We start from the raw sequence: 15615 nt of genomic DNA, 5'->3' as shown, positions 1-15615 counted from the left end.
GGGTGTTGAGTCAAGGCCATGGAATCCATGACATACAGGCCTTTGTGTTGTAAAGGGGGAAAACCAGCTACATCATCTCCACTCGGCTTTTGTTTCGCTCCCGCCTGAAGAAGAAAAGTCTCTGTTTTCGGGGTTTTGTCTCGGACGACCTGGACGTCCGCATCCCACCCACATAGACTAATAGGTGTGGAGGGTGTGGGAATGATCTCAGACGGAGACCGGATCAGATCAGCCGCCACTCTGACGTGGCCACGGGGAGCTCCGGTGCGCTGGGAGACGAAGGACTTGGTGTTACGATAACTCAGGGAAGAATGCAATAACTGGAAATGTTTAAACTTGTCTCCCGATTTCACTTCTGACACCTACGTTGGCCACATTTGTTCACAATACGGCGTGTTTATCAATCATCCTTTCACGTCGTTCGCCTCGCAAGTCTGCAAGCTGTTCCTCTGGCGTACACAAGTAATTCAAACCATGTTCTATTATGTGTATTAAGACACCGACTCATGGTGTTTTTCCTCAATGCCATGGTAACGTGATTCCGATTGCGGCGCACTTCCTCGACTCTATTGACTTTATGAGCAATGTGGAACGGTGCCCGCGACTAATGGCGGATCCCACAGACTCAGCACCGTGGCAGGAAACACTCCCAACACTTGTCTTTCAAAAACGTGAGGGCAACTCTCACCACCATTTGCTTGTTTGTTTTTGAAGGTAACCACGGAGCGTTGTTGTGAGTGAGCACAGCGAGGACCAACGGGGATGCAACAGGGCAACCAGAAACATTTACCACCCGAGACGGGGCAACAGGGGCGTGGATAACACCGTTCTGTTTGCCTGTGTGCTGGTGTGCACATACATTGGCGCGTAACTGTGTCCAATCGGGCAGCGTCTAAAAGTCCATGTGAATATCTTGGGCTGGGACGGACCCTGGCAATAGCGCAACCATCAGCGTGGGAGAGAGTGCTTGTGGGCGGGGGGACGGACGGAGAGAACGTTGAGGGGGAGATGAAGGAGAGGGCAAGGGGAGATAAGAGCCCCCGTCAGCAGGAGCAGCTGAATCACGTCTAAATAACCGAGTGTTTACCCGAAAGCAATGGGATGAGTTGAGAAAGAGGGGACCTTGGATCGTGAGGGGGGAAAAATAGTTTAGTCAAGAGGGGCCTGCTGCCTGTTTCCCAACCCGAAGAGCTCTGTTTTGACTAGCGGGTTCAAAAACAGCAGATGGGCCCCGGTGTGGACCTGGAAATGTGGTAAATACTATTAGGTATTATTCAATAGTGACTCTGAGTCACAGGAACAACAATTGCTGGGATTGTTTTCCAGTGCAGTGTTTCATCAGCAAAGCTGAATAAATATGATTTGATGCATGTTGTGTCTCCGCTCACACCCGCTGACCCTCCTGACTCGCATGACTCAGGCCAGAGCGTCTGTGTGTGTGCGTGTGTTAGAAACAAGTAATATCAATAAGGATCCCCTTACTCTATGACTTAAGGGCTCACATGTGCACTGTCATACATAACCCCCTTCACACACACACCCAGCTCGGCGAAGACAGTGCGGCCTCGGGGCCCCCGTGCTCTCCTGATGGGGCCACAATCAAGGCATCGTAGAGAGGAAATAGAGACCTTTCACTACCTAATCCTCCTCTACTGTTGGATCTCCTCGGAGTAGGAATAAATGACTACAACGAGGAGGGAAATGTGGATTTGGAGCGGAACGGAGGACGAGGGAGGTCATCCGACGCGTCAAACCATCCCGCTCGGAGGAGGCTTTGCTGACTGGTTCGTGTGTTCATCATTGCCCTGCCAACCCGCCATCACCACCACCATCACGGGCCACGCTTTGAAGCGACACACTCAAACCGCCGCGCCACTGTACAATATCCCATCCTTCACCCAAACCCAACGGATCCGTACCGAATTGGACGGCCTCCCCGGAGCTGGTTCGCGTCGCAAATGTGGTGGCGAAATAATGATGATGGGATGGATAATGGTTGCTTGTCAGGACGAAAATGTCAGCCCCCAAACTCCGTCGGGATTGGGACTTACGAAGGAGAGATGAGAGGATGCGGGGCAAGCAGGAACAAAGAAGAAGAAAGAAAAGAGGGGGCGGCCGTCAGGAGGATCTTCTGCATGAGCTCACAGGGGAATGATGACGGATGAGAGCCGCTGCGACTCGTTCAAACACTGCTTCCTCTGATCAAATTCATATACACCCTGTCTCGGTCGTACCTCCCGCCCATTCATTCATCTTTGGGTTGTTGCTGTCTTTCATGAATGCGCATGCCTGTGTGCGAGTTATTTAGTTGGGATTTCCTGCCACGTCTTTCAAGGGATCTCTCCCCTCGCAGTCTACGAACGCAGCCTTCTGTCCTCATGGACGGAGGTCACCCGGAGGGCAGCGCCCGCCTTCGTTGGCAGGCGCGGCTCCTCTCGAATCCCCCTCACACGCAAGGAAACCCGAGGCTGAGTATTAGTAACAGGGCCGCGAGATTGACACTTAGGAAATAAATAATACATGGTGCACGCTCTTCTCACTGCCAACTGAGGCCGGTGTCACTTGTCATTTCATTGTGGCTTCCGCTCGCACAGAGCAGGAGTGGCCGCTGTGAAAATCCGGCTCAGTGTTCGTTCACCCCGGATTACCCACACTCTCAAACCCACACGCATGAAGCGAAAGGGGATATGCCTGTTTAGGCTGATCATCTCTCCAATTTTCCTTTCAAATGTGCAGTTTTAATAAAACCGCATCGCAGTGTGTTGTGATAGGGGCGGGGCAGGGGTGTAAACAAGGAGGGTTTCTATAGAGGCAGTGATGTCAGTGTTGTACTAGGTATGTGTGTGTGTGTGTGTGTGTGTGTGTGTGTGTGTGTGTGTGTGCGCGTGTGTGCGTGCACATGTGTTTTTGATGGCAGACTTGAAGTGGCCATCCCACCAGAGAGGATGTGGGGGTGGAGATGAAAATGTGCTGCCCTGCGTGCTGTGAGACCCTGCCGCTCACCGTGGCGACTCTGAGCCGCGTCCAGATAAAGGAAACCAATAATGAACGGAGGGAAAATATCTGGTGTCGTTTTTACGTCTGGCAGGCAGCGCGATTTGACATCCGCGCGCGGGACTTTGCTCACGGGGAACCCTGAGAAGACACGCCGTCGTTTCAAAATCGCCAATTAATCAGACGGCCAAGGCCTGCCGGGAGCCAAGCCGTCAGAAATGTATGCCAGGGAGCAGGTCAACCGTTTCTTCATAATTGGTTTCTCCAGCTCCCCAGTCTCTTCCCATCTGGTTTGCAAATAGGCTGAATCCAGTGGAATCTTGCTGGTGGCTTTGAAAACTCAAATAGCGCAGAAGCAGACTGACTGGCCGGACGCTGGTCACTGTGACTCCACACTCCGAGTTCAGGCGGGCGCGCGGCCCCCAGACTTCACCTGAACTCTGACCCTTGACCCCCCCAACGACAGCCATAACCAACACAACACAGTCAACACACGGCTGATGTCAGAAGTTCATGGGCAAGTGCAGGGCTGTTTGGTTAATTCGGGGAGGCAGGGATGAGGGGTGTGGTCAGGTCAGGAATGCTTTTCAAGACCACAGAGAATCCCTTGCCCCCACAAGACACGACTTACCTGGGGGGGGGGGGAATGCATCTCTAACTTGATCTTTCCATTGCCAGCTCTGTGTGTACTTTCTGTCACTCTTTCGCTTTCTCTCTCCCTCGGTCATATTTCCCTCCCTCTGTCAGTTTCTCTTGTTTTCTCCCTTCTCCTCTCATCCGAGAGCTGCAGGGCTTTTGGGTGTCTGTCTGAAGGAGCATTGGGTTCCATTTTCTGGCAAGGGCTCCGGCAGCAAAACATAGGGCATGGACATCATCCAAGACTCACTGAAACACATTTTACTCTCTCTCTCTCTCTCTCTCTCTCTCTCTCTCGCTCTCTCTCTCTCTCTCGCTCTCTCTCTGTGTCTCACACGGAAACACACACATAACCGCACATGCAATAAGCGGTCCCATCGCAACACGGAAAAAAAAGCGGAAGACAAACCAACAAAACACACGTTAACCTGAATACCACCCAAAAACTTGCCTCCACTCCACTCCTCTCTGCCCGGCTCCTCGGTTCTAGGGGAAATTGCTGAGGGGCCCGGGAAACCCACAGCTAAACATGGGTTCTCACGGCGTATTAACGACCCCTGACCGGGACAGTAGCACTTAGTAGTACCACATCGGCCCCACTCTGCCAAGCCCACGCCACGACCAGCCAGGGGCAGGGGGTCGCCCGGAGCCGTGACACCGGTTCAAGAGGACGGAGCAAATGAAAGAGCTGTATGGATTTGGGTCCACACGCTTGCCGTAGCGTCTCAGAAGAAAAACATCAACATCAACAGAAGCCGTCAGCGGTGTCAGCGTGGTACAGTAACACAAGCGGCCGCGAGGGAGGAGTAAGGTCTGATGTCGACATAACTGAAATCATGTGTGCGGTTTCCTGGAGTCGCAAAGATCATAATGATGGAGTATTACGCGGCTCTCGCTTTATGAGGTTTGATGGTCAGAGAGAGAGAGAGAGAGCGAGAGAGAGAGGAGGGGAAAAAAAAAGAGAGAAAGGCAGTCTTTCTCTCCTGGACCACTCCGGCACCCAGACATCGGCTTAGATTTCACAAGCTCACCCACCTACCCCAGCCCCAACTCCTCAACCACCCACCCACCCACCCGCCCACCGTCCCATTGTCACAACTCCTGCCTAAAATAAAAATCCCATGCTCCAAAACATGGGGGAGTGTTTCATATTTTTGCTCTGTTTTCAAATGCTGCAGCGTCGTTCTGCTGGCACAGGGGAAAACACAGGTCACCCTGGGTGGACGGGAGCCGCTGCCATGTTGGGTTGCTGTCACCGACACGCTTCTCTAACCGCCAGGCCGTCTGCGGAGACCCTCGGTCTTAATGAGGTGGCCCCACGCCAAACAGGGCACAGGGGAGAAGAAAGAAAAAAAGCCTCTGGTTGTACATATATAGTTACATGTTGTTGCTAATTCGGGTGTTGGTCATTTCTTTGTGCCTTGCTCATGGATAGCTGGGATCCACAAATGTGGAGGGACGCATTGAAAAAGCTGGAATCGCACGAGGGATGTTTTGGTTACCAGCGCTGTCCAACTGTGACATCACCCTGCTACTGATGACGGACAACAATGTTACAGTGTGCGGGTTATCTACTCTCTGGGACAGGAGAAAACTGCTAAAGTAAAGAGTTTGTTACTATTGAGTTGTGGATTTAGCTGACACTGTGACATTTAGTTTCTATTCTATTTCTAAAAATTCTACTTTAAATTGATATCACAGTTACAAGGAACTGAAGTGTTGCAACTGGTTATCCAGTGGGTGGAGAGCAGCATACTTCTACCTCGTGAACTGGTAATACTTGGCATACAGTAAGTGAATATACTGTTGTGTTGATACCGACCGGTTGAGCTGATGGATGGCCCATTTCCTTCGCTCCTTTTTAAGGCATTGGTAGACAATGAAGAGGAAATGGTTATAGTCAAGGCTGCCTGTTCACCTTTGGTGGAACTGCTTTTTGCGGTTACATCTACACAGGCCCATTCATGTGCGCAGGCGCGCATACACACACACCCAGACACACACACGCACAAGCACGCACGCACGCACAGATACACACACACACACACACACGGATTTATATCAAGGGTGTACCATTGTAAATCTCAGTTTGCAGTGTTACGGAAGCACACACAAGAACAAAATAGGCAATACAAAAGAGCGCCATGAAAAATCGAAATTTGTTCAAATACGAAAATGGAAAAATAGAAATAGATAATACAGCTAAAAAATACAAAATGAACCAGTAAATGCCTGACTCAACAGCAGCAGGCAGAAAAGACCTCTAAATGCTAACAATGACAAAAGGAACTAATAATAATATGAATAATTATGATACTTATAATACAAATACTACCACTACTACTACTACTACTAATAATAATAATGATAATAATAAAATCATAATAATAATAATAATAATAATAATGATAATGATAATAATAATAATAATAATAATAATAATAAGAAGAAGAAGAAGAAGAAGAAGAAGAAGAAGAAGAAGAAGAAGAAGAAGAAGAAAATAATAATAATAATAATAATAATAAATAAATGGAAAAAATAAAAAATAAAAATAAGTGCTGTGCACCCAGGGAGGTAGTCAGGTGACCAGAGGGTCTCTCTGTAGGAGGCTCTTAAAGGGCCCCGTCCAGTTCTACCTGTAGTACAACAGTCACTCTGCTAGTCTGTCTGTCTGTCCGTCTATGTCCCCCCGTCTGTCTGCCTCCCTGTCTGTCAGATACCTCCGTCCTGTCTGATTGGCTGCCTCTCCCTCCCGGACCTCCCACTCGCTTAAAGGTCTCTCCAGTCCCGGTCCGCTCGCCGTGCACTGAGGACAGGGACCCTTTCCCGGCCTGAACCCACGGACCCGCTAAGCATGGCAGCTCACCACAACGACTACCGAAGCTACTTGCGGAACACCGACCTGGAGTCGGGGCAGCACCGGTTCCACCCGGCGGCGGCGCAGAGCTCGGACTCCACGTACCGACCGCTGCTTTTCGGGACGCTGGCCGTAATGGGATTGCTTCAGGTGGCGTCGAGCGTGGCGATCCTGCTGCACCTGACGGGGTATCTGCAGGAGGTGAGGACCCGCGTTCGGGCGCCCGAGGCTCGGCGGAGACCGCGTCGGCGCGCTGCGTCGGAAGCCTCCGTATTGGTTGTATCCTGTTTCAGTGCGCACGACGTTGTTACTGCACACGTGCAATTGACTTGTATGCGCAGGCTTGTTTGATTTGTGTGCAAACTTGCGCAAACCCTAGTTTTACAGTGCGTGTTGGTGATGCAGAGGTTTGGTTTTATCGTTGTTTTTGGGGTTTGGGGTTTTATCTATAACTATCTACAGTTGTTTTTTTTTTTTTTTTTTTTTTAACAGTGCATCACATATTAAAAGGATCCAAGTTAGTTTATATAATTAAAAAAAAAATGCTTTGCACTAAAACCGTTTCCCTGTTCCCGGTGTAAAACATCAGTTAACCTTTGTTCTGCCGAACCCTGCCAAGCCCCCGTGGGCCCGGCAGATAGCGCCTCTCTCTCCCCCTCTCCCTCTCTCTCTCTCTCTCTCTCTCTCTCTCCCTCTCTCTCTCTCCCCCCCCTTCTCCCCCTCTCTCTCTCTCTCTCCCCTTCTCCCCCCCCTCTCTCTCTCTCCCCCTCTCTCTCTCTCTCCCCCTCTCTCTCTCTCTCCCCCTCTCTCTCTCTCTCTCTCTCTCCCCCCCCCTCTCCCCCTCTCTCCCCCCCCCCCCCCCCCCCCCCCTTCTCTCTCTCCCCCCCCCCCCTTCTCTCTCTCTCCCCCCCCCCTTCTCTCTCTCTCTCTCTCTCGCTCTCTCTCTTCTGCAGATGTGAGATTTTTCCGTTCCGGGCGTCAAATATCGCGTCAGCAGCGGCTTTGAACGAGATCTTATCTCGCTGCTTTTGCCGCTCGAAGGCTCGCTCCGCTCCGCGCGGAAAAAAAAAAAAATAAATAAAAATCTCGGCGCGCAACTGGTGTTTCCCCGCCGGAAACACGCCACGCCACTCAGCAGGACTCCGTGTTTGTAAAGCACAGATGGTTGCATTTAGGTCTGCCATTTATTTTATTTTATCTTTTTACATTGTATGTATCTGTAGTTTTTCGTGTCATAAGTTACGTACGGAAGAGGATTAGGGACAAATAAATAACTACGTAGCTCTAAGTTTGTCCCTCACCCCCTTCCATTGAAATGCACCTTTAAGGAAGATAAGAGTTTTGGAAAAATGTCTGGAAACGTTCGCTTTCGCAAAGAGGGGTTTTGTTTTTTTTCTCCCCCCTCCTCCTTTCTTGGCAGGTAGCTAACTTGTCATCTTCACGGTCTAATGTCTCTGTGATCTTGTTAAGCAAACATTTAGATTCTGCCACGGCTGCTTTTGTTACTTTATGGCGGTTTTCGGAGTTGAATAATTGTCGTGTTTTGACAAGCCAAGACACCAGACCGCATCTCCACTCTGTCAGGATCAGGCTTTACTACGGAGTTCAAGCGAGGAGCAGCTCTCCTTCACCCCCTCTCTCTCTCTCTCTCTCTCACCCCCCAACCCCCCTCCCCTCTCTCTCTCTCCCTCTCCCTCTCAGACCCTCTTTTTTCGTTGTTGTTCTGAGTGTTTGTGTGTTAAGTTTCTTCGGCTTGTTCCTGGCATAAACACTGCAATATAGTGGTCACCAGTTATGTTCTGGGCACGAGCCAAGGTGTGTGTGTGTGTGTGTGTGTGTGTGTGTGTGTGTGTGTGTGTGTGTGTGTGTGTGTGTGTGTGTGTGTGTGTGTGTGTGTGTGTGTGTGTGTGTGTGTGTGTGTGTGTGTGTGTGTGTGTGTGTGTGTGTGTGTGTGCGCGCGCGTGTAAGAGACGGAGGAAGGGTAAACGGCCCGAGAGGAGAACGCAAAGAAGTAACGGGGAGAAACGGAAGAAAGCAACCTAGCGGGGTTACTATTATACGGAAAGGCCTGAATGCCTGATCGCAGCTTCATTGGTGTCATGCAACGGAGGGTATGGCAACACTGATTGGCCAAGGCCAGATGGTCCCATCGCCTCCTCACGGGCAATGGGTCCGTGCCCCGAATTAATGAGGCGATGGCGCCCATTGCTCCCATATGGAAGCACTTTTAGCAGTGAGTCAGATTATTGTGCGGACTGGAGTTTGGCACTGGCGCAATCATCAGCCCCGAACACCTGTTAGATTTACCGGAGACAGAATCCAAAATCGTGTGTGTGTGTGTGTGCGCGGTTGCATGCAAGTGTGTCCACGCGTGTCTGCTTGTTCTGTACAGTATGTGTGAGTCCACGGGCCCAAGCCCTCCGAGAACAAGAGAAGACTATTGTAAATGGAGGGTGAGTCAGTCCGTCCCAAATTAGTTCTAATTTGGTCAGCTTTTGACAGCGGGCGCAGAAAATGACCTGCGGTATCTCCAACATAGACACGCATGGTTATTTTTGTTTTGCTGTAGGTTTTTGGGAAACATTCCTCCCACTCATACCTGTGTGGAGAATGTACTCTGTGAAGCCCCGTTTCAAAACCATGGAGCGTTCTGGTGCAATGTGTTTCACTCTCACGCTCTTGTCTCTGTTTCTGTTTCCAGGTAGACTTGACCTCAGCGCCACACCGGCCTATAGAGGTGAGTTGACCCATGTCTTGACCCCTCACACCCACACAGACCATTGCATTCAGCCTCATTGCAATACAACCATTTCACTTCCTGTTGGGCCAATAAAAGATTAGCTGATGCATCACTGAGCTCCATATTTTCATCAATGGTGACCAAAGGTTAGGACCAGGAGCTCTGCCGCCATTTTCCGTCATCAGAGCAGAGGCGTGTTGTTGACATGATCTGGCCACCTTTGACCCAAAGGGGAACAGGTGGAAAATCACCCCAACAAAAATGTGTGTCTGAGATGTCTCCATGCATAGTGGTTATTTCCTCATACCGCTGTCCGACAGGAAGAATGTGCCTGAGCTTGGAGTGCAATGCAGAACAATTAAAAGGCATAGTTGTGAAAGCCACAAAAACCCTGATGTTAACCATTCTTAATTTCTTGCTCGGTCATGACGTTCCCAGGGCTTTGTTTTCTACGGTATTGCCATGATTCACTTGCCACAGCATTTGCTGACCTAAACCCCAGGTGGTCTAAAAAGGTGGAACGGGAGGTCAGACCAAGGGGGGGGAAATACACCTTTTTTATATTTATTTATTTTTGGCCTGGGATATATAGTCTAGAATAGGTTTTGATTTCAACTCCTTTTTTGTAGAGTATGTTTTTAGGTTTTTTTTATGTCACGGGCACTGCATCGTTCTTTGTTAGCCTCCTCCGATACCTTTAAGGACCGACTTAGGAACAATGGGCATCCAGTGGTCAACTCCCTCCATTATACGATCGTGTCTTAAATTTCCATCTGCAGTTCCTGAGTGACCCCACCGACCTTCAATCCTTTGCAAAATAGAATAGTCAATTGCTTGGAATGTCAATTGTTTATCTTACAAAAGGATTTCTAAAATTTCATTTTTGCAAGGCGCCGCCATTTTTCTGGCTTAGGTTTTTGCCGTGTGAAAAAGCAAAAACTTTGATGGAAGTAAAACAACACAGAAGAAAGGGGCTGCTCTGCTTCACATGTGTTTGGGTTCCCATAATGCTATAATTTTCCTAGAAAATGATGTATTTGTATTTGCCCCCGCGGAACACTTAGACAAACCACCCAGCCCGCCTCAGAACGAGGAGATCACTGTGTCGTCAGCCCCCCGCCGTTTCCCATGCAGCGGAGGGAGACGTGCTGGGAGCTTTATGAGGTGTCAGGGTGACAGGTCCACTTTGGTCCACACGGTGTTGTCTCAGAGCCTGCCCTCGGACCACCGGCGCACAGGACGGTCCAGAGGGTTTGGTAGAGAGCCGGCCTCCCCGGACGGCTGTCGGCTCTGTTTCTGAGCTCTGTGAACGTACCCTTTGATGTGAGACAGGATGTTCCGGACCGGCCTGCGCGAAGCCGGGCTCGGGCCGGGGGTTGGGTCCGGAGCTGCGGTCAGCATGATATCAGGAGGGCGGGGTGGGGTGTGAGAACAATGGCTGATGCCGAAAAACTCAGTCTTTTGGAATCGGTGACTCATGATCCAAAGGCGTACGGTGAGCGGAGGTTTCTTCAACTTCGTGCGAGGGCTGATTGATGCAGTATCAAATGCACATGGACACTTTGCAAATTACAAATTACAAATGTGGTCTCTCATCATGGAGTGTATCAAGCCTGTGTGGACAGTGGTACTTCATGGCATCGAGACTCAGAGCCGTCATGTCCGTCCGTTCTTTTAGGGATGCATCTGCACTGAACGAGTGGTTCAGAGATATTGTCACAGTTGTGAGCGTCCATGATGGATACTGCGATAGATAAGGACATACTTCCTTCTCTCTTGTTAGAAGTCTGCTCTCTTTAGTAAAGAGGCGTGGCTGTCAAGTGTCTGACCCCAAATCAAGGGTTCCCTACGATCTAAGGCCAAACGGGAGCACCATGGCATTTTCCTTGTAGCCTGGGCAAGGTTGTGTTTACCCTTAATGTTAGTGAGAAAGCTCAGAAAATATTGACATTCAGTTTGCGGTAAATATTGGGAGTCAAGCATCTTTAGTTTTATTTGCGTAAAAACCACTAGGGGTTAATGTCTCGCAGGTTTGGCGCAGTTTTATTTGAGAATACTGCACGCGTTTTTTTATTTATTTTAGTTTGTAACATTTGAAAGTGGTTTCGACACTGTGGTGGTTGGGCCTACCACGCGCCGCCCAAGTGGCGTTTCCAGGGAACATCGGCACAGAGACACAGACGACAATGGGGTGTAAACATGATTTTATTGCAGAGGAGGCTAGGTGGAATAAGCAGAAGCAGATGGAACATGTCATGACAGGGCTCCTATCGTGTGTGTGTGTGTGTGTGTGTGTGTGTGTGTGTGTGTGTGTGTGTGTGTGTGTGTGTGTGTGTGTGTGTGTGTGTGTGTGTGTGTGTGTGTGTGTGTGTGTGTGTGTGTGTGTGTGGCTCATTAGGCCAACCACTGAGCGTCAGGTGTGGCTGCTCAAACCAGCCCATCCACACACCACAGACACCTTTCGCTCTTTGCCCTGTTTATTTTTTCTGTTCGCCTTGCCTGGGAGTGAGATGAGTATCCAGCATACCAGGGATACATGTAATTGAACGAGCGGAATCGTCTGTCTGAAACAAGTTGAAACACAAGTTGTCACAATTTGACATATACTATAAAAACACAAGCTGAGTGCAATCTACTCAGTCTGCTGTCTGCGTTAGGCAGATTCATCCATTTGCAAGGAGATTTGTGATATTTGTGAAGCTATGCATGGGTCTTGTCTTTACAGTATATGCGCTCGTCTTTGGTGTAATGAAGACGTGCACAGTTAAACAAACAGTGTTCACGCCTAACTGAAGAGGGGCTATGTAGGCCGACATGTCACACCCAAATTCGGGTACCGGCTAAAATACTTTGAAACACTTGGTTTTGCGCCATCTCTGTAGCACACTGTCGCAACTTCTTTTGCAATAATACGGGAGTGAGATCTAGGCCCGAAGCAGGAGTCCCATGCCTTACGCCGGGCTCCCACTTACGATCCAGGAGAGATTCCATCAGCCCCGGTGGAGCGACTGTTTACCTGCTTGGAAACCATGTTTTCCCCCACCGTATATGCTCCGTCTTGCCTGGAACGAAAAGACTGCGGATAGAAATGTCATCAACCCTGGGATGGAGCCGGCACTCGGGGGCTGAATTCAATCAGCGCGGCCGTGCCAAGTGCGGTTACTTGAGAAGTCAAATCTATCTGAAGGGCTTTAGCTCCCCAGGAGGTCTCCGTGTGAAAGGCTTTGGCACGGAGGTTAACCGCTGCTTTTTCATGGATCAGACAAGTTAGCAGCCAGGCCCGGGGGACAACAACTGGAGGGATAATGCAGATAGACATGGAGTAAATGCACACTAACACACATAAATGAGCCGAATACAAACAAACAATTATTGAATGGAACAGCAAAGTCAGGCTGTGGTAAAATGTCAAACTAGTATTGTTGTTGGGTCGCTTGTGGGTTGGAGTCAACTGCAGAGGTTTCTATACTATGCTTGGTGTAAGTTTGAAAAATGGACTTCTCAGAACTGACCGAAACGAGTACACCATAGCCCCCAAAGTGATCTCCCGATTCAACACGCAATCTGACCCTTAATCGATCCATCATCATTTCGCTGACGGAAGCTATTTTCTGTTTTTCCACAGGAAGTGCAGACGGAGCCAGTGCTTGACGCGCTGAAGGGCACGAGGAGAAACCGACACTGCAAGAATCCGAAAGAGGGCCTTCCATCCGCGCATTTGCCAATCAGACCACATCTCGAGTACACAAAGAGTAAGTCCATAGTCTTGTTGATGTTGTTTACATTGTGAAAACAAGCGATCTGTGTCGCAAAAGCTTAACACAGAGCAGCGTTTTTTGACAACGTCGTGCGATTTTCAGGCGTTGAACTAACCCGTTGTCGCTGGTTTCAGAGGGCGAGACGAAGCCGATCATCATCGACTGGGACGAGGTCCACGGCTACTGCAACAGGATGGGCTACCAGAAGGGAAAGCTGCTGGTGCTGGAGTCGGGCTTCTACTACGTCTACGCCAAGACCTGCTTCCGCTACGCCATCTTCAGGCCGGAGAACAACAGCCAGGTGGGGGCGCCGCTGCCGGACGTGAGCAACGCCCAGCTCATCCAGTACATCTACCACGAGAGCTTCAAGCAGAACGGCAAGGCCTCCCAGCTGACGAAGACGGGCAGCACCGTGCACTGGGAAAAGACAAACTACAACATGCACTGTGCCCAGCAGGGCCGCGGCATGAGGCTGGAGGATGGAGACGCCCTCTACGTTGAAGTGTCCAACGCTTGGATGCTGGATCCGGACACGCTAGGGACGTATTTTGGGGCCGTGAAGCTCGGCAACTGAAAAAAAATTCTTGGAAACACGTGGAGGGACGGACGTGCTACTGAACTATTGATGACGCCAAAGAACCACTGTGCGAGCACTTGTCATTATTGTAAGATTACTGATTTATAATGTGGATTTATTGAAAAAATTTGTTTCTTGTTTTTTTTTTTTTTTATACGTGTTTGTGCTGTTTTTATACATTGCTCCTCACCAAAGTAGCCTTTTGAGCGTCTTTAAGACACAAAAAAACAGCCCTGGGATTTTTCACAGTGGCAATAAAAGTGTTAATAATTGCAGTTTTAGTATTTGAAAGAGGAAATATATTTCTATTCAGAGTTAATTACATTAATTAACAGAGCACTTTTTAGAATTTATGTTCAATGACAAATGACCCCTTTTTTTTTTTTTTTTTTTTTTTTTTTTCTCTCGATGACAGTTACCAGTTGACCCTTGTTACTTTGATCAGTCAAGTGATGTATGACATTGATTAGCGGGGGGAGGCATCAAGGAGCCTGACAGTTTATTGAATGTTGTCTTGCGGTTGGCAGTAATTTCACCCTACAAGTGACGATTCATATGTTATCCAGGATATACGTGTCGTTGCTACTTCGAGGTTTTACAAACTCCAAAGATTTCTTCTTCGTCACAACCTACTCATTAATATCACAAAATCATAGCCTGTGTCAGTCACTCCGCTGGAACCAAAAAAGTTTCAGGAAATCTATGAGAAAATATTTGGCCGTATAACATTGTAGTTACTAGAGAATATGTTTATACAATCACAGGATAACAGTACATTTTCATTTTGTATGAAACCACATGGGCTTCATATAAAGTTTGTACAATGGGTGCACAGAAAACATTTTATATGTATACGATATATATTTGTATACATACATATTTATATATGTATAAAATGTGCACAGTTTGAATCAATAATATGATGTGATTCACATATTATATTCACAGTAATGCCACATAATGACATGAAAAGAATGTCACACCTGAACAATTCCCCAGTGCTTAAAAAGTCATTTTCCAACCCAGTTTTTGTCTTTGAATTTATAGAATCCATTCAGCCTCATTTAAGTCACAAACGAACGACATTGTTTTTTCTGTTTTTGACAAGCCACACTTATGCAAGCATATGATCAATATGCAGATAGCTGGACTGTCTGCCCAAGTGACATAAAGGAGGACCGTTGTCTTCTTAAACCAGAGGAACCAAATTGAGTTTGGTTCCATCTTTAACTTAAACTTTTTTTTTTTTTTTTTTTTTTTTTTTTTTTTTTTCATTTGGCTCTTCAGTGAGTTGAATGGGAATATGCACTAAGTATTTATTTATTAGATATAGAAGAACAGACACAGGTCATTGTTAAAATGACCTGTCAACTGTAGAAACAAAAATCATTCATATTTTATGTCTGTATGATATTCATTATGCAGCACTTAGGTGAAGTAGTAGACACGCTTTTTTTTGGTAGTTAAATACAGGGGCTTCATTTTAGATTTCATATTTATGTACCATTGTTCTGACAGTTCTGTGTGCACTTGCCTAGCCAAAAGCAGAATGGACATATATTTTTTTCTCATACAATTGTAGCATAACTGTAAGACCTTCATCTTTAATATTTTTTCTCCGTTTTTTTTTTATTTATGTCTGTATATGTTTAAATAAAAAGACAAGACACCAGCAATATTTTCAAAAAAAAGTGTCCCACTTAATGGCAATCCCTTAATGTATGAAACACAGTCCTGCATGCAAGCTTGGTTTAGGATATATTTCTTGGTAATATCTTTGTTAAACGTATTTTAATATATCCTAAAACAGTTCAGGACAATATATCCGAAGTAACTCTTCTTATATTAAAAAGTGTCAAAATATAAGTGGTAGTTATTTCCCATGAAATCAAAACATTTTATTTTAGTCATAAAAAAAAATCTCTGAGCCAATTGAGTTGATGAAACATAATGAAAATTAGCTCATGGTGAGGTCCAAATTGTTCTTGATTTGTGATTATTCATCAATAGGTTTTTTTGGCACAATTATGCTTATTCTACGCAAGAAGTCACA

General features: G+C 47.6%; 1 protein-coding gene across 1 annotated transcript; it reads left to right on the top strand.

Annotated features, from left to right (window-relative positions):
* Positions 1 to 6484: 6484 nt before the first annotated feature.
* On the top strand, positions 6485 to 14833 carry tnfsf11 (TNF superfamily member 11; the record flags this gene model as incomplete). The annotated part of the gene is made up of 4 exons (XM_080019367.1): positions 6485 to 6688; positions 9189 to 9224; positions 12853 to 12979; positions 13120 to 14833. 4 exons carry the CDS (start codon positions 6485 to 6487, stop codon positions 13557 to 13559), a joined length of 807 nt encoding a protein of 268 aa, XP_079875493.1. The 3' UTR covers positions 13560 to 14833.
* Between the last annotated feature and the right edge of the window lie 782 nt (positions 14834 to 15615).

This window comes from Zeus faber (assembly GCF_960531495.2).
Source record: "Zeus faber genome assembly, chromosome: 18".
Classification (NCBI taxonomy): Eukaryota; Metazoa; Chordata; class Actinopteri; order Zeiformes; family Zeidae; genus Zeus; species Zeus faber.
Note: the sequence above shows the minus strand (reverse complement) of the source record. Positions and strands in the feature narration are given on the sequence as shown.